This window comes from Microtus oregoni, unplaced genomic scaffold (assembly GCF_018167655.1).
Source record: "Microtus oregoni isolate MIOR12 unplaced genomic scaffold, Mior012 000064F_ref0000363, whole genome shotgun sequence".
In the NCBI taxonomy this organism is placed as follows: domain Eukaryota; kingdom Metazoa; phylum Chordata; class Mammalia; order Rodentia; family Cricetidae; genus Microtus; species Microtus oregoni.
The window spans coordinates 4,949,853-4,968,939 of record NW_024543874.1 but is presented as its reverse complement, the minus strand read 5'-3'; the positions used below and the strand labels follow the sequence as shown (position 1 = coordinate 4,968,939).

Sequence of the window (19,087 nt, the reverse complement as noted above, 5' to 3'; positions counted from 1 at the left end):
ACGTGAAGTGAAGCACGTGGATGCGGTCCCCAAAGGGGACCAGAGTATCATCTCAGTTCTGTTCCCAAAGAATGACCAGGGCGTCTTGGGGTGGGGGTTGGCGTGCAGCCGAAGAAGTGGGAGGGGACAGGTTGGGGGGTGGTCTCTGAGGAGGAGCCAGGCTGGACTGTATTGTTCCGCGCTCAGCTTCTCCAGTTCTTCTGCCCGCTTCACACCCGGTGGGTGCACTTCAAGGCAGAGGCGCCCCCCCTCCCCGCGCCCCGAGACGGTGCAGAGAAGGGGAGGTATCACCTGAAGCTCTGCATCGGAGTCGCGGTGGCGGAGGATACCGGTGGAGATTCAGAGTTCCTGTTCCCCGCCGCACCGCGAGCCTTTGCAGGAGCGGGGGGGAGGGCGGGGAGAAGGGTCCCTCCCGGGAGGGTCCCCCCGCGATGGCCGCTGTCCGTCCGGACCCCGCCAGGACCATGTGCGGACGCTGGAGCTCCTCTCTCTAGCCCGCAACAGCGCCTCTTTGCCCCCGCCCGGCGATGGGGAGCAGCGGGTCGGCGTTGAGGGTCTGTGCGGACCACCGCGGGGGCATCAACTGGCTGAGTCTGAGCCCCGACGGGCAGCGCTTGCTGACGGGCAGCGAGGACGGCACGGCTCGCCTCTGGAGCACCGCCGACGGCCAGTGCTGCGCGCTCCTGCAAGGTAGACCGGCGCGCGTGCTCGCGACCCTTTCAGCCTCTTCATGCTCACCTGCCCGGTTCCCGGGTCCTCACTCTTCCGGGCCTGCAGCCCCCTTCTGGAAGAGTGGAGCTCTATCTCCTTCGCATCGGGGAGCTCACCCAACCCTTGAGCTCTTTGTGGGGCGCCGTGAGAGTCCGAGCGTGCTTGGGTGTGGGTGACTGAGGGACGCGCACTCTAATGACTGTTTTGTCAACCACTTCCACGCAGTCTTTATCGTGACTACAATTTTTAACAAAACAAAAAGAAGTCGCGTCCCTACCCTAAAGAACATTTCCTGCGGCACTCCTTGACCTGGTGACCTTTGGCGGACATTTTCACTTGGGAGCCTTTGTAACAATAGAGGTTGAGTTTCCACGCTGCTGTGGGCTTACTTCACACCGTGACCCTAGCCCAGACCGATGTCACCTTGTTAGGGACTTGTCCATCACTAAGGACACCCCTGAGATTTCAACTCCCTCTCCCCCAAGCCCCTCTCTCCCAGCTCTTTTTGGCCTCATCTCAGGTGTGAGCAGAAGAAAGGGGAGGAATTTCTGGGCTATGGGGTCAAGTCTATCTTGCATATTTAAATGAGACAAGGAATGTCTTGCACAGAAATGTATAATGTGTCTTAGTTATTTATTTATCCATTGATTCATTCCGGTCACATTCTGGGCAACCTTGTCCTGGGTGCTCCCCACACTCCTGTATGGAATCCTTCAGGTCTCTGTTGCCTCTGCAGTAGCTCCTGCAGACTTGAGGCATGCTAAGCTTTTTGCTCAAGGTATGGTTCTTTATCTCCAGCTTTTCCACCATGATCCTCAAATGCCGGGGGGCCTGGCTCAAGCCCTTCCAGCGAGATAGAATGTTAGCCTCAAGATTGCTTCATTCCTACACTACCAGTTTTACATGAAAACAGTGTAAGGTAGCTAGTTCATGGCCCCAAAGGGAGGTGCGTTGGATTGACAGGTACTTGGGAGCTGGGGTAAAGGTGGGGAATTGGCTACAAACTGGTCCACATTCCTCCCCACACAGCCAGCTCTTGCTGACAGGCCCCACATAGGAGGAGAGCTGTTAGCCTGAGGAGAATACAGCTTCCCGAAGAAAAGACTCCCTGGGGTTTTTAGGAGTGCAGGTTCTTCCCCTGTTCCAAGGATTCCCCAGAGGAGAGCCTTGGAATGGGCTTTTTGTTTGATTCTAGTTTCTTTTCTTTCTTTTCTTTTCTTTTTTTTTTTTCAAGATAGGGTTCTCCGTGTATCCCCGGCTATCCTGGAACTCACTCTGTAAACCAAAGTGGCCTCAAATTCAGAGATTCGCCAGAGTCTGTTGGAATTAAAGGTGTGCACCATGCCACCACCTGGCTTTGCTTTTGATTTCTCTTTTCTTTTTCTTTTTTCTTTCTTTCTTTTTTCCAAGACAGGGTTTCTCTGTGTCGCTTTGGAGCTTGTCCTGGCACTTGCTCTGTAGACCAGGATGTCCTCGAACTCACAGAGATCTGCCTGCCTCTGCCTTCCGAGTGCTGATTTTGGTTTCTTTTTTTTTTCTTTTCTTTCAAGTGATGATTTTGGTTTCTTTCTTTCTTTCTTTCTTTTTTGTGGTTTTTCGAGACAGGGTTTCTCTGTGTAACAGCTTTAGCTGTCCAGGAACTAGCTCTTGTAGACCAGGCTGGCCTCAAACTCACAGAGATTCGCCTGCCTCTGCTTCTGCCTCCCGTGCACTACCATTTCCCGGCTGATTTTGGTTTCTTAAGGCAAGGCTTAATGCCACCCTCAAGTTTCAAAGTCACTGTCTTAGTTGGGGATATTGTTGCTGTAATGAAACAACGCAGTCAAAGTAAGTTGGGGAGGAAAGGGTTTAATTTATTAGGCTTACATTTCTACAGCACCGGTCATCATGGAAAGGGGTCAGGACAGGAGCTCAAGTAGGGCAGGAGCCTGGAGGCAGGAGCTGATGCACAGGCCCTGAAGGGTTCTGCTTACTGGCTGGCTCTCCGTGGCTTGCTCAGCCTGCTTTCTTATAGATTCCAGGACCAGCAGCCCACATTGGGCTGGGCCCTCCCCCATTAGCCACTAAGAAAATACCCTGTAGTCTTGCCTGCAGTCTGATCTTTTGGAGGCATTTTCTTGAGGGTCCCACCTCTCAGCTGACTTCAGCTAGTGTCTAATTGACGTAAAACTAGTCAGCACACACACCTTGAACCTCTGTATTCCAGATCCTGTGCCTCCATCCCCCAAATACCTGAAATTAGAGGCTCTGCAGGGTGCCAGGGGTGTTTCCAGGCGCTGTTTGGTGGCTATAGTGCACAGTTAGCCTGTGAAACGCTTATGCCTGGGACTCTAGAGCTGCCCTGGACTCCTTTGTCCAGGAGGCTTCTCCTCCCAAACTCTAGGTTTCCAGGGCTGGTTCTGGCCCAGTGGCTTGTCCCAGGGCAGCTCTGGAGTCCTGCCAAGTTTCTAGGGCCCTCACCCAGCTCTGACAGACACCTAGCAAGCATCCTTCACACCTGTTTTAGTGGCCCTCACAGCTGAGGGTCCTGTCAATCTAATGCAGTCTAACTTAACTTTCCAGTGAGGGATGCCCAACCCGGTCTAGTGGGGAGCCACCCCACTGAAGGGCAAACTGTTGGAGATCCCCGGTCTAGGCTGTTGGAGATTCTTGCCAGGGTTAAGACTTTGAGGCTCTGTTTGTAAAGGTTAGCGTTTCACGACTGTGCCAGAATAAAAGGGACAAAAATATTTCTTCTACTATAAGATCCTGATTATGACTGAGCTTGCATGAATCAATGTGGCTATTTGGTATCTTTCTGTGCCCCCTCCTCCCAGAAAATGTAAGTTCTCCCCAGCCACTTTCTCCTGAGATATTCGTAGGATCGATATCACGCACCGCCCCGCCCCCTTGTTTTTGGCACACATGAGTGCAAGTGTATGAACCTGTATATGGAGGCCAGAAATTCACTTTTGATGGGGGGAGGGGCTGGGAGGGAAGTGGGGAGGGGTTAGTCTGACCCGGAACTTACCAAGTAGGCTGGTAACTCTAAGGATGCTACCCTCTCCGCCTCCCCAGCTCTAGGATTACAAGCACACATATATGTATCAACATGCCTGGCTTTTCACATGCGTGTTGGGGCTCAAACCCAGGTCTTCAAGCTCATGTGGTGGGCTCTGGACATCTTCATAGCCTCCCCCACCCTCTTCTTTTTATTAGCTTTTTCAGTCAGTGTCCGTAGACATGAGGGCTTGCTGTTTGTTGGGGTTTCTGTCCTGCTTAGTTCCCACAGCCATTTAGCCCCAAAGAATCACACAGAAGTTTATATTAGATATAAACTGATGGGCGCATTAGCTCAGGCTTCGTATTAGCTCTTATAATGTATACCAGCCCATTATTCTAGTTTATGTTAGCCACATGGCTCAGTACCTTTTTTGACAGGGTAGGTCACATCTTGCTTCTTCTGTGATCTGAGCAGGACTGGAGAACGAGCTTCCTTCTTCCCAGAATACTCCTGTTCTCATTGCCCCACCTCTACTTCTAGTTGTCTTGCCTATACTCCCTGCCTGGCTACTGGCCAATCAGTGTTTATTTAAAACATGATTGACAGAATACAGACAATTCTCCCACACCAAGTGTCTCTTTGGGTGGAGGTCATTTTTTGTTTGTTTGTTTTCTGAGACAGGGTTTCTCTGTGTAGCCCTGGCTATCCTGGAACTCACTCTGTAGACCAGGCTGGCTCTGAACACTCAGAAATCCCCCTGCCTCTGCCTCCAGAGTGCTGGGATTAAAGGTGTGCACAGCCCAGTTCACACCTTATATTTTAAGACATTGTCTGTATACTTTACTATGTGGTTCAGTTTCATAGACTAGGATCAACAGCAGTTTTTTCAATTAAAAGTTTTATTTCATGTGTATGGGTATTTTGCCTAAGTGTATGTCTGTGTACCAGCTGTGTGCCTGGTACCCAAGAAGGTCAGAAGAGGGCATCGACTACTCTGGAACTGGAGTTACACATAGTTGTGAGCCACCATGTGGGTTCATACAGAACCCATGCCCTTTGGAAGAGAAGCTAGTGCTCTCTGGATCCTGACCTGAGAAAACTGCCTGAGAGGTCTGTGCTACCCTGTTGGGTTCCCAGTTGAGGAAGGGACTTGGCCCGAAGATTCTAGCCTACTGTGGGTGCTCCACATCCTTCTTTGGCCTCAGCTTGCCCCGTGAGCCACTCGTGGTTGCAAGCTCGAGGAGGGAACTTGCCTGAGACAGGGCCCAAGCCAAGTTAACTGTTGGCCTTGAGAGGGTCAGGGGGAAAAGTGGCATATAGGTAGGGGCTCAATGAGGAGATGAGGTACCCATTTTTTTGTTTTTTGTTTTGTTTTTCTTTTTTTTTTTCTTTTTTTGAGACAGGGTTTCTCTGTAGCTTTGGAGTCTGTCCTGGAACTAGCTCTTGTAGACCAGGCTGGCCTAGAACTCACAGAAATCTGCCTGCCTCTGCCTCCCGAGTGCTGGGATTAAAGGTGTGTGCCACCACCGCCTGGCTGTTTTGTTTTTCTTGTGAGTTAACAAATCATACATTTAAATTTTATTTTTATTTTTTTTATCTTATATATGTGAATGTTTTGCCTGCATACATGTCTAGGTACCACATGTGTGCCTGATGCCACAAGAGAGGTCAGAACCCACGGGACTAAGCTGCAGATAGTTATGAACAGCCTTGTAGGTGCTGGGAACTGAATCCAGGTCCTTTAGAAGAGCAGCCAGTGCTCTTAACTGTTGAGCTGTCTATCCAGGCCCTTACAAGGCATAGAGGAGGGCTGCTCCACACAGGCAAATCAATATTTGCTCAAAGAAGAAGTCCATGAAAATGTCATCTGTTTTAGGGACAGCATTTGGAGGCCACTGTTGGTTGAGTGGTAGGTTCCCTGTGGTCTGTTCAGAAGGCGAAGGGGAAGGGTGGCAGGGTGGTGGACGAGGTTGTGGGGAGGGCCATGGCTGGACTGGCGCTGAAGGAATAGGTCCGGACTTAGATAGGTGGCAGCTGGGGACGGATGGGCCTGACTGCCACACAGAAACCTAGGAAGCCCTGATGTGATTGATCTCCAGTTCTGAGTGACAGCCTGCAGACAGTCCTGGTGCTTTGGACAGTGTCCAGTCTGGCACATCTGGGGACCAGATGTCACCTGACGGAGTCCTGGCGCCCTCTACAGAGGACAACTCATAAGCATCTAAGAAAGCGACACTATAAAGTGGACAGAGTATACATATGAAGTAGAGCCCTTGGTCATCGCTTCTCCCAGGGGAGCTGTAGTTACAACAGCCTGGAGGCAGCTATGGAGAAGGCTCCTCTAGGGCAAGGGGACCTTGACTTGAGAGGGCCACAGGCAGCCTGAAGCAGCCCTCTGTGTCAGAGCCCAGGGTAACATTTCAGCCTAAAGTCTCCCAGGTGTGAAAGTTCCTGGAAGTCAGAGGACCAGGGGCCACCTGGCAAGCCTCCCTTTCTTCACAAGTTATAATACCTGCTTGCACTCCGAGGGTGGGGGAAGGAAATGTTAGTAAGTAGTGCCATTCCTGTCACCAAGTAACAGTTGGGGTGACCCTGGGGCACAAAAAGGGAAAAGAAGCCTCATTTTCTACTCTGTCCAAGGCTTGTTGTGGTTGGGGTCCCCTGCAGCCCTGGGTCCTGGGTCACTTTTCCTGTGTGCAGAGGAAGCAGCAGATCCTGGCAAGTCTTCAGTGCCCAGGGAGGCTGCCTTAGCAGGAGTCCCCAGGGCTGCTCTTCTGCATGCAATAACTACGTCTTATCTGCATTCTTTATCCCTTCAAAAATATTTACTTTCAGCTTGGCGTTTTTTTGCTTACTCTGCACAATTCCAACAGCTGAAAGCTGAGGTCCCAGAAGGTGATAGGCCCAGAGCTGGCAGACACAGCTCCTCCCACCCTCTGGGGTGACCCCCGCCAGCCCTGGGTCTGACCCATCTGTCTCTTGATGGCACCGGTTGTAAGTGTACTGGGGTGGGGTGCAGGTTTTGGGGGCAGACAAGAGACAGGCACAACAGAGTTCAGGCCCTCTGCTGGCGTGCTCTGACCCATGACCCAAGTGGGTGTGTCTGCTGATTGGGGAGTGAGTTCCAGGAGACTGGAGAGGGGCCTGCCTGTAGGGGCTGAGTGTTGTGGGATCCTCACTTGGCTCAGTGCCTGGCTGCAGAGGGCGGAGGGCAGGGACCGGCAGGTCAGCCTGGCCTGCAGTAAGAGACGAGGATGTTTCACATTGAACACTGTTGCTTTCATTTTTTGCCTCTTTTCTTTTCGGTCTGTGTGTTCAATCCCTCTGTCCCTAACATGCCATAAAGCTGCCCACACCTCGGGTCCTCAACAACCAGGCTCTGTCCAAAGTTCCACAAAATCAGGGTGCCATTATTCAATAGCTACACGTGGCTCTCAAGTGCCTTTTCATGGTCCTGCACTTGACCCGTTGTGTAGACGGAAGGTCAGCGGCTGGGTGCTGCCGGAGCAGCTGCTCTGGGCCTCTGCCAGCCTTGGCTCAAGGCCCTTCGGGGCCACGGTGGCGATGCCCATCCAGAGTTATGAGGGGGCTATGGGAGGTAACCCCCATGCAAAGCCATTAGGGAGGTCTGTACTCAGTAGGCCTGGAACACCTCGGTTGCTTTTCTCGGGGCATCTCAGCTCCCTAGAGGCATCAGGGAGAGTGAGGCAGACTGGTCTCAGGGAAAGTTTGTTGACAACTTTGAGAAAAATATTTATAAACTCTGGCAAAAGTCTGGGCTGTGTTTTGCCCTCAGCTTTTTCATCAACTTGTGTCTTCGGAGAAACACAATCTGCCATTTCTTAAGGGTTTACTTAATCCTCCCATTGTTTCCAGAGCAGCCTGGCACGCGCTCTCCCTCTCAAAATTTTGTTTCTTAGAACCCAGGAAGTCAAGCACTTCCAAGCTAAGCTTAACCCAGGACAAAAAAAAAAAAAAAAAAAAAAAAAGTTAGTCCTCCTGATCCTTCCTGGGAGATTGCTAAAATTCCTGTTTGCTTGACTCCAGCTATGAAATGGAGATTCTCAAGTGAGATGAAAGACCTGGGTGTGGTGGCCCACACCCTTAATCCCAGTGGTGGGAGGTAGACTCAGCAGAGTCAGGAGTTCAAGGCCAGCTTGGGCTGTGTGAAAAAAGTCTCAAAATAAAGGGGGAGTGGGTCCCTGGGGAGATGGCTCAGTGAGCCAGAGTGCTTGCTGCTCAGGCATGAGGGCCTGAATTCAGGTTCCCCAGAACATGTTTAAAAAGCTGGGTTGTTTTTTTTTTTTCCCCTGCAAACCCAGTGCTGTGGAAGACAGGGACAGGAGGATCACTGGGGCTTGTCCTCAGCCTAGCTCCAGGTTCAGTGAGAGACCCTCAAGGGAACACACGGAAAGTGGCAGAGCAGGCCAGACAATTCTTCTCCATGTGTCCACTCATACACACACGTGTATGTATTTGTTGCATGCGTGTGTGTGATGCATACACCACACAAACACAGGTTTAAAAATCACAAAAGGGTCAGTCTCACTGGACATGTGATTTTTACTCCTGGGACCTGAGCACCCTGGAGGCTGAGGTAGGATTGTGAGTTCTAGCCTAGCCTAGGCTACAAAGTAAGATCCCAGTCTGTAGGCCCGAGGGGAGGGCTGGTCTCTTCCAGACTTGCCGCAGAAGTTCATGCTCTCCTGCTCTCTCTCTCGTTGATCTGCTTGCACACATAGGAAAACAAGAGCTGGAGCCTGGCCAGCTCACATTTCCTCTCCTTGTAGGTCACGAGAGCTATGTGACCTTCTGCCAGCTGGAGGATGAAGCCGCCTTCACCTGCAGTGCTGACTGCACCATCCGGAGGTGGGACGTTAGGACCGGGCAGTGTCTGCAGGTGTACCGAGGGCACACGTCCATCGTGAACAGGTCAGCCGGGTCCGGGGGCGTGAAGCAATAAGACAGAAATGTAGGACTGACTTGAGCAGTGCAGTTAGCTGCCTGTGGGAGCCGGGGTTTGGGCAGAGGAGCCACAGGAGCGAGGCGTCATTAACATATGTTCATTTGTAATCCTCTGGGAGCCAGGCACCCTGGCTGCCCCTCTGTGGGGAGGTGTTGGGGCTGTAGTGCCCATTGGGAGCAAATTCCAGAGGAGATGCTCACATGACTCCATGGTAGAGCAGGGGCTCAGAGAAGGAGGAAGCCGGTAGTATTTTTAAAAACTTCCTTTTGTGTGGCTACAGAAGGTCTCCCAGCCTTCCTTAGGATCTGAATGTTTCCCTTGTTGAATTTAGGTTGTACCTGAGCAGTGGAAATTTGTTTGCTGACCAGATCGACTCCGTGTTATTTTTATGACACACGATAGTTGCCCTGGGCTCCCAAGTTCCAAGCGGATGCCTAGCGTAGGGACTCTTGAAGTCACATTGATAGGAGGGGCCCTACTTGGGAAACACCCAAGGGCCTTTCTGTGTGGACACGGAGAAAGGATGTGCTGCAGCCAGGCGACCCTGAGTGTTGTGTGGGCCTCCAGACAGGCAGATTAGCCACTCGAGCTCACAGAAGCTCCAGAGGCCACGTCGGATGCTGGGTCGACAGTCTGGAGGTGTCTGCAGGAGGTGGTTGATCTGGGAGAACTCAGCTTCCACAGTTCAGCTGGCCTTGCCCCAGCGAGATGTCTGTTATTGGCTGGGCATGGTAACTTGTGTGTCTTGTCCCAGAACTTGGGAAACGGAGGTAGTGCAGTATCCATGACCAAAGCCAGCCTGGGCTACAGAAGGAGCTCCAGATCAGCCTGGCTACAGGAGACCCTGTCTCAGAACCCCCACCCCTACACAAAAACAGAGCTGAGGCAGCAATCAGAAGCCAGCCTAGGTGGGCCAGAGTTCATGCCCTCAGATACCAGCTTGTTCTCAGGTTGCCGACCAAGGAACTGTCACAAGCTTCTCTAAACAAGGCGGAAACTACGCTGTACGAGGTTGAGTACCCATGCCCACATATGCATAACACTACAGCACGTGGATACACGCATACATACAGCATCCACGTAACATGCACATGTATGAACAAGACATTCACATAAACACACATATACACAACCACACACATAACTGAGATGCATCAAGCACATGTACATAGAAATGTTCACAGAACGCATGATATATGTCCGATCCACATTCTCAGACAGAATACACACAAACACACACACACACAGGTACATACGCTGATGACTGTGTTCCCAAATGGGCGAGAGCCTGGAACTCACGTCTGTTTTTAGAGCTAGGCTATGTGTGTGAGCTCCATGCAAACCATCCTTTGACATCCCTACTGTACATCGTGCTACGTCTGCCCAGGGCCATGTAACACCTGGGTTAGTGTCTTTTCTCATTGGCACTCTCCCTCCCCTGAGGAAAAGCAACTTAAGGAATAGAGGGAGCCAGTCTACCATGGCGGGGAAGGCATGGCAGCAGGAGGCAGCTGGGCACATCGCACCCTCAGTCAGAGAGCAGAGGGGGACAAGCTGGTGCTCAGCTCACTTTCTCCATGGTCCATGGGATGATGTCACCTACTTTAGGATGGAGCGTCCCACTTCAGTTAACCTAATCTACAAAATCACAGATGTACTAGAGGCTTGTTTCCATGGCGATACTAAATCTCATCAAGTTGACCTAAGAACCCCAGTGCCTCCAGAGCTCCCCCCCAGAACATCATAGGTGCTTGTCAAGGGGGTTCTTTGACTCTCAACAGATCAGGAACTTGCTTTGTAGACCAGGCTAGCCTCAGACTCAGACATCCACCTGCCTCTGTCTCCTGAGTGCTGGGATCACAATAGGGATACCAAAGGGTGGTCTGCATGAAGCTCACACACAATGCATGTCACCCGTGCTGAATCAAGAATTCCCAGCAAGAAGGTCATGTGTAAATAGGCCCTTGCAAGGTCTGTGCAAAGTTCTCTGAAGACAAGCGTGTTTTCCTGGGAGGTGGTAGCATTTAGCGGTGTAACAGCAGGTTGTCAAGTTAGCCCTCCTTTAAGTTCCCCTACACCCAGTGGCAAACCAGCCTGCTGCATGGATGCCCCTTCTGATACCTCACTCCAGAGTTCCCTGTCCCCGTTAGTCACGTGACCGGAGTCTGGTCTGTGCCCTGGCACTCCAGTGCTTCTCCTGTGGGATGTGCTGGCAGAGCAGACGGCAGAGGCCCACCTCACACTGAAGCTTGCCTCTTGCGCCTCTGAGCACAGTCTAGTGCCACAGTGGCAGAAGGGCTTTGAAATTCCTTGCAGCCCTCAAGGTAGGTACTCTGGAGTGGCCTTACCAGCCTGCTTGCTGCATCTGGACTGTTCCCAAGGTGACCAGATGGTCTCAGGTAGCCCTAGACTTTCCCCATTGTTTTTGTTTGTTTTGTTTTATGAGGCAAGGTCTCACTCTATAGTCTGGGTTTGCCTCAAACTCACCATGTAACCCAGGTTGGCTTTGAACTCAAGGCAATCCTTCTGAATGGCTTTTTCCTATTATAAACAGAACGCTCTGTGTCCCCTCTTCCTCTGATGTGTCTGGCTTGAATAGACTGTTATGTGAATGCATGTGCCAGAGACACGATCCCTGCTGGGCTAAAGGTCAGGCTTGCAGGTCTGTCACAGAGGAATACCTGAGAATGGGAGAGCGGCTTTGGGGGAGACATGGTGGATGTGTGGTGTTTAGGGTTAGACCCTGGATAGTGAGTGTGGAACAGGGCAGAGACTGGATGCTGTGTCAGCTGCAGGGCCAAGGCTAGGGGGATTCTTCTGACCCTAAGTGTTCTGAGCCTGACCCCTTCCCCTCTCACCCACAGGATCCTTGTTGCAAACGACCAGCTCTTCAGCAGTTCCTATGACCGGACAGCACGGGCGTGGACTGTGGACAAAGAGCAAGTGTCCAAGGAGTTCCGGGGCCACCGCAACTGTGTGCTGACACTTGCCTACTCTGCCCCCAAGGACCTGCCCAGTGATCCCTGCTTGGAGGCAGCCATGGGTGGCGGGCTTCTAGTGACCGGTAGCACGGACGACACAGCCAAGGTGTGGCAGGTGGCCAGTGGCTGCTGCCACCAGACCCTTCGGGGCCACACAGGCGCAGTGCTGTGCCTGGTGCTGGATGTTTCCAGCCACACGGCCTTCACAGGCAGCACCGATGCCACCGTCCGTGCTTGGGACATCCTGAGTGGGGAGCAGCTGCGGGTTTTCCGAGAGCACCAGGGCTCTGTCATCTGTCTGGAGGTGAGACCTGTCCAGCTGCTGCCAGACTGCATGTCCCACTGTGGGAGGAAGGGAAGAGGAGGGCCTTATCGCTTCAAACTATTCATAGCATGAAAGCCATCGGTAGCTGTAGTTCCTAGTGCCAATCTGTTCAGAGCATCAGCCCAGACGTTCATACCATCAGCTTACCTGTTCATACCATCAACTCACCTGTTCACACCATCAGCCCAGCCGTTCATACCATCAGCTCACCTGTTCACACCATCAGCCCAGCCGTTCATACCATCAGCCCAGCCGTTCATACCATCAGCTCACCCGTTCATACCATCAGCCACCCGTTCATACCATCAGCTCACCCGTTCATACCATCAGCCACCCGTTCATACCATCAGCCCAGCCGTTCATACCATCAGCCCAGCCGTTCATACCATCAGCCCAGCCGTTCATACCATCAGCTCACCCGTTCATACCATCAGCCACCCGTTCATACCATCAGCCACCCGTTCATACCATCAGCCCAGCCGTTCATACCATCAGCCCAGCTGTTCATACCATCAGCCCAGCCGTTCATACCATCAGCTCACCCGTTCATACCATCAGCTCACCCGTTCACAGCATCATGAGTCCTTCAATTCTTTCACAAGTGGAGTTGGTAGAGTTCTCATGGTCTAAACACCTTTTGTTTTGTTTTTTTCTGTTTTTTTGTTTTGTTTTGTTTTGTTTTTCGAGACAGGGTTTCTCTGTGGTTTTGGAGCCTGTCCTGGAACTAGCTCTTGTAGACCAGGCTGGTCTCGAACTCACAGAGATCCGCCTGCCTCTGCCTCCCGAGTGCTGGGATTAAAGGCGCGCGCCACCACCGCCCGGCTGTTTTTGTTTTTTGAGACAGGTTTTTCTTTATAGTCCTGGCTGTCCTGGGACTCACCCTGTAGGCTAGACTGGCCTTGAACTCAGAGCTTCCTCTGCTTCTGCTTCCTGAGTGCACATACCACCACACCCCAGCTCATTAAATACCTGCTATTAGGCATCCCCAACCCCACACTCATTAATTTATTTATTATTTGTTTATTTTGAGACAGGGTTTCACTGTGTACTCCTGGCTATCCTGGAACTCTGTGTAGGTCAGGCTGACCTTGAAGTCATAGTGATCCACCTGCCTCTGTCTTGCTCTTGCTGGGATTAAAGGTGTGCGCCACCACGCCCAGCCCTGGCTCACCCCCACACTCTTGCACTGGGGAAAGTGTCCAGTGTATGCTTTGTGGGAGATACATTCAGAACTCAGCAGTGGAGAGCTGTTGTAGTAGGAGCGGCGGGGCTGCGTCCCCAGCACCCCGGCCGCTTGGCTATTTTATACCCCGAAATAATTACACGGACACTGTATTCTTTTAAACACTGTTTGGTCCATTTCTATCTAGCCTCTTCTAGGCTAACTCTTGCACCTGGACTAGCCCATTTCTAATTATCTGTGTAGCCCACAAGGTGGCTTACCAGGGAGATTCTAGCCTACATCCATCCTGGGTCGGAGCTTCATCACGTGTGCCTCAGAGAGCAGAACTATCCCTGCATCCGCCCAGGAGAGGAGAGCATGGCGTCTCTGCTCCAGAGAGCAGAGCTGTCGAGTCTGAGCTCACTTCCTCTTCCTCCCAGCATTCTGTTCTGTTTACTCCTCCCACCTATGTTTTAACCTATCAGGGCCAAGCAGTTTCTTTATTGCTAACCAATGAAATCAACAGATTGATATGTGACACTCCCACATCAGAGAGCTCTGTAGGAAAATGGACACTAAGTTACCTAAAGAAGAAGATTCATGAAAATCTATCCAGACAAAGGGGAGTGACCTGGTAGAGAAAGGGACTTGCAGCAGCCTGTCTGAGCTAAGTGTGATTGAGAATCCCTGGAATGCTGGTGCTGTGGAAGCCAGGGGGGAAGCTGAAGGCCATTTGGGCTATACAGTGAAATCCTGTCTGAAACAGGCAGGGCTGGGGAGATGGCTCAGGGGTTTGCTGCACAAGCTGAGGACCTGAGTTCATTCTGGAACCATGTAGAAAAGCTGCGTGTGGGGGCGTGTGCGGACATGTGCCTGTAATCCCAGCTCTGGAGAGGCAGAGGCACGTGGATCCCCATGGCACGTTGTCCAATCAGCCTAACCCAATTAGTGAACTCAGAATGCCTGAGGGTCAGCAGAGGTTGACCACCGGTCTCTCTCTACACACACACACACACACACACACACACACACACGAACTCACATATATACACACACAAAAATAAACATCGACAAGAACCCCAAAGGCCTGACCTAGGTCTGTGTATTTTCTGAGCTGAGTTCCTGTCTCTGGTGGTACGAACCCTTTTCTTCTAGAGACAGAACGTTTTTCAGCTTTTAGGAGAGCAAGGAGGGCCTGAACACACTGCCTCTGCTGCAGTGTTTGGGGTTGTATATCCTATCAGCCTTCATAGTCTTGGGCACCAATTCTCTCACCCAACAGACGTCACTGGTGACAGCAGCCTTTCAGGTCTCTAGGGGCTGAGTATGGAGGTGACATGACCCTCATCTGGAGCATAATTCACTGTGTCCCCACTTAGCAGGAGTCCTGGGGGGCATGCTGTGGGTGAGGGTAGTGTGTGGGCAGAGGGCTTCTGTTTATGCCTGGGCACTGAGCTTGCCAGTTAGTGACAAGGCTTCCCCGTGTCCTCTGACTCTCCCGAGGCTCTGCTACCGCTCACGAGTGCCTTCAGCTGGGGACCAAGGCTTTTCTAGTGAGTCTGTGGAGGAGGAGCACCAGGGGAGAGGCTCTGCCTGAGTGTGCTGCTCTTCCTGGGGTCTGCAGGGCTGTATGGGAATTAGGGGTCTCTGTCTGCGTCTGAGGGGCACTGTCTGGAATCTGCAGGGCTATGTCTGGCATCTGTAGGGTTCTGTCTGGGGTCTGTTGGGCTTTCTAGGGCTCTGCCCTCTGAGCTCAGGTTCCCTGGGGAAAGAGGAGACAGCACTGAGTGTGGGTGGTGGGGAGTACCTTCCGGAGTCACCCTGCTTTTCCCCACTGAGATCCGCCAATGTTCCCTACCTTGTAGATAATGATTTGAGGGCTACCTGGCCACCAAGGTCAACGGATTGGCTCTTGTGCTTCTCCTACAGCTCACAGACCGGCTCTTGTACACGGGCAGTGCAGACAGAACTGTCAAGTGCTGGCTTGCTGACACTGGGGAGAGGGTGCGCACATTTCCGGCACACAGACACAGCGTGAGCGCCCTCAAGTACCATGCAGGCACCTGTAAGTGATCTGTCCCGGCACTGCCCACGCCACACCAGTCTGCCCACCCTACCTTCCTCTTCTGACTCCCATGCCTGCATGGTTTGCTGTCCCTGAGCCCAGCTGCCTTTCCACTTTAGAGGGGGCTGAAGGTGAATGGTTCGTTGGGTAGGGAGGAAGCTGTCTCCTAGGTCTCAGATGGTCACACATCTGGGCCTTCATCACATTCTCAGCTTCACTGATGGCTGTCCATCAAAAACAGTTGTTAGACTCCCATAAGGCTGGGCCTACGAGTGTCTTCCCAGTGGAAATGCTCTAGGAGTTAGCCTGACGTGGAGAAGTTATTTTTCCTTCCTCCTGTATCCACACTTTAGTGTGAACATAGCTCTGCTCCCTGGTCAGGGATCTCTCTCTTAACTAAGCACAAAGTGGTTAGCCCCCAGACACTGTCAGCTGGCAACGGGCACAGCTGTGCTGAAGTCACTCTCCACAGGCTGCTCTCACTATGACAGATCTTGGTTCTTTGCCAACAAGGCTACTACTGAATGTGCTTTGCTCCCGACCCTGTCTACTCTCAAGATGCCTAGCAACCCCATGGGGGCTGGACCCTGCTGCTGAGTTTGGGGAGAGGCAAGGAAGGAACTGAGGAAATCCAGCAAGGAAACTCCCTCCCCAGAGCCCTGTGCACCCTCAAGCTTTAAGTAAGAAAAGGGCAAGTATGTACAGACCAAAGCAGGAGAGTGTAAGAAATAGATACCGAAGAAAAAACAGAAGCAGACTAGAGGGGCAAATATAAGGTGGCCTTGGGGTCTCTCCTGTTGCTATCACAGTCAGATAAAAAGCGACACAGGGAAGAAGGGGTTTGTCTTACAAATCCGGGTTGCAGGGAGGCCATAGCAGCCAGAGCTTGTCAGATGCTCACAGCAGGCGGAGAAGTGAGCGCTCCTGTGCTGTCTGCTTCCCTCAGCTTACTTTCCTCACTCCTGCAGTTCAGGGCCCAGCCCATGAAGCACCTCCCACATTCAGGGTCTTTCTACCTTAAGTCACAACCAGGATGTGACTCAGGCTACCCTGACCTAGATAATTCTGCACTGAGGAGACTCTTCCCTGCAGTGAGTCTAGGTTGTGCCAAGGTGTCAGTTAAAGCTAAGCAAGTAGGATTGCTGGGAACTGATACCCAGAAGCACCCTCTCACCACGGGTATTGAGGGTGTGTGGCCCAGCATCCTTACCTCCTAGCTGGACCTACAGTTTCCCCCACCCCCACCTGAGCCACTCTGCTCATTAAAAGGCCCTGTGTGGTTTCGTCCCTATCACCTCCATGCTTCCTGCATTGTCTACCACGTGAACTGCTGGCCTCCTGGTGTGTGTGGGGGTAGCTTCTGGGGAAGTCAGCGGAGGCTGGTGAGTGAACCACCAAATTCCCATAGTTGACTACTTCAGGTGGCCAGCCTTATCAGTACTGATTAAAAAGAAATCGCAGGCCCCCACCACTGCAGCAGGAACTGAGATAACAATTAGCCATCTGTCTCAGCAGGTATTCCAGAGACCGTGGTGCCCTTGATGCCAGCGCACCAAGTTATGACAGAGGAAGACCCCAAGGAGGGACAGATGGGGTCTAGGCTCTGCTTCAAGGCCACATTCCTGAGGAGGGTGGATGGGCTGGCCCTGGGGACAGGTGACGGATGGGCAGGGCAGAGCCTGCAGAATGTGGTGTCCTAGAAACAAGGCAGAGAAGAAAGATGGGTACCTGGCACAGGGCCACTCAGGACAGCACAAGCTGACTGAAGTCAAGGAAGGCATGGCAGCCAGACTATGCAAAGGTATCTTCATAGCAAAGGTGTCCTGGAGGCCTCAGTGTCCTCCCTGACTTCACAGGACTGAGAGCCCAGCTTCCCTTCAGAAGGCTTCCAGATGTTTCCCATTTGACCCTTAGGATGTCTCTGTGGGGCAGGTGGAGGTCCCATTCCTGGGGAGGTGGCAGCCAGGAAGGGTCCAGTGTACTGCTGTGTGTCCACAGTGTTCACAGGCAGTGGGGATGCCTGCGCCCGGGCCTTTGATGCCCAATCAGGAGTGCTGCAGAGGGTGTTCCGAGGCCACACCTTTGTCATCAACTGCCTCCAGGTAGGACTCTCTCTACCCAGCTCCATACTGCCCCAGGGAAGCAAAGGGCTTCCCATGGGAGAAGACTCCAGGGGCCTGCTCATGGCTGACAGCTGTCCCGCCTGCCCACAGGTCCATGGTCAGGTGCTCTACACAGCATCTCATGACGGTGCTCTGCGTCTCTGGGATGTACGTGGACTCCAGTCGGTGCCACCTTCACCACGCAGACCAGCAGCCAAGCGCAGCCTATCACGCCTCTTTAGCAATAAGGTGGCCTGTGCAGCCCCAGTGCCCCTGCAGCCGGCCTGAGTACCTGGAGAGGAGGTGGTCAGTCTGCGATTGCAGGCAGGAAGTTCAGCCAGCCTGCCTCCAGTTCTGATGTCTTATGCTGCCAGGCCCTCTCTGCTGAGGAAATGGGACTTCTACAAGAGCCATTGGCAAGTTATATGTCACAGACTCCTCCTGAAGAACTCAAATACATGTCAAAGTGCTCTACGTTCTTTGTTTTCCTTTTTGAGGCCTGTTGGCCTGCCACGTATGTGCCCTCCAATACCTGGCCCGGGTTATCTCCCCTCTGGTTAACAAGGCTTGTGAAGCAAAGTCTTTTACACAGACCTTGGGAGAGGCTGGGGAGCACTCTTCCAACCAGCCTGCCCGACAGGACCTTGGAGTACCCACCCATTTTTGGACATTAATCCAGGAGTTTTCTGTCAAGGTCTGGCAATGAACAACTAGGGAGAAGTCTGGTCTTGTGCAGAAATGCCAGCACTATGCCAGATGTGGTGGAGTCACTGGACACGTGCAGGAGCCATTGGTGGCTGGAGGGGTGGCTCAGTGGTTAAGAGCATGGACTTGTTCTTGCAGAGGTCCAGAGTCTGGTTCCCAGCACTTATGCTGGGTTGTCACAACCACCTATAACTAGTTCTGGGTGATAAAATGCTCTTTCCTGGCTTCCATGGCACCTGTACCCACATTGCACATAGCTGAACACAACAGATGTATAATTTAAAAGTAAAAATAATTTTCTTTTTATTTATTTGTTTATTTGAAATAGGATTTCTCTGTGCAGCCCTGGCTATCCTGGAACACACACTCTGTAGACCAGGTTGTCCTTGAACTCAGACATCTGCCTGCCTTTGCCTCCCTAGTGCCGGGATAAAAGGCGTGTACCATTACAACCAGTACCCCTTTAATTTAAACTTCTGTTATCTCCTCTAGATAGAAACCTGCCAGGAGGGGTGGGAGGAGGGATGGGTGCCATCTGGGAGCCTCCTTCAGAGTGGGGTCTGTGACAGGTTGCTGTGCATGTTTTCTTCAGGAAACACTATTTTGCACGGTGTTCTTGGGAAGACACTGGAACACACTGCATTGACTCTGCACAATCCCCCCCCCCCCCCAGTTTCTACTTCAGTAGCATAGAGCCCTTGGCTTGGTGTTGAGGACATGAGGAGCCCCACACTCTCTTCCCAGTGTCTGTGGGCTGCTTACAGGTGGTACTCTTGAATGCTGAGCTGGAGGCCCCCTCTGGCCACACCAAGACAGGGAGGGTAGTTTAGTGGGTGGCAGAGTGCTTGCTTAGACTTTTATAAGGAGGAAGCAGGTGTCTATAACACATCTCCAGTTGGCCAGGAGAATAAACAGGTATGGCAGTTTTAACCAACATAAGACAGTTTCAAGTAATGTAATCAGGATCAGTGACATCAGCTTCAGACTGACTTCACTCCCCATAAGCACGCGCCATGCCTGCCCTGCTTCTCCAAACTCTGCCTGTTCTGCCACCTCTAGTTAAGTCCCCACCTGCTTTTTGGGACTC

The 19,087-nt window shown here is 52.2% G+C and overlaps 1 protein-coding gene across 1 annotated transcript; it reads left to right on the top strand.

Moving 5' to 3' along the window:
- Positions 1–286: 286 nt before the first annotated feature.
- Wdr86 (WD repeat domain 86) lies at positions 287–17,904 on the top strand. The gene is made up of 6 exons (XM_041640735.1): positions 287–690; positions 8,485–8,626; positions 11,525–11,945; positions 15,058–15,193; positions 17,192–17,295; positions 17,407–17,904. Exons 1-6 carry the CDS (start codon positions 528–530, stop codon positions 17,581–17,583), a joined length of 1,143 nt encoding a protein of 380 aa, XP_041496669.1. The 5' UTR covers positions 287–527; the 3' UTR covers positions 17,584–17,904.
- Positions 17,905–19,087: the final 1,183 nt, after the last annotated feature.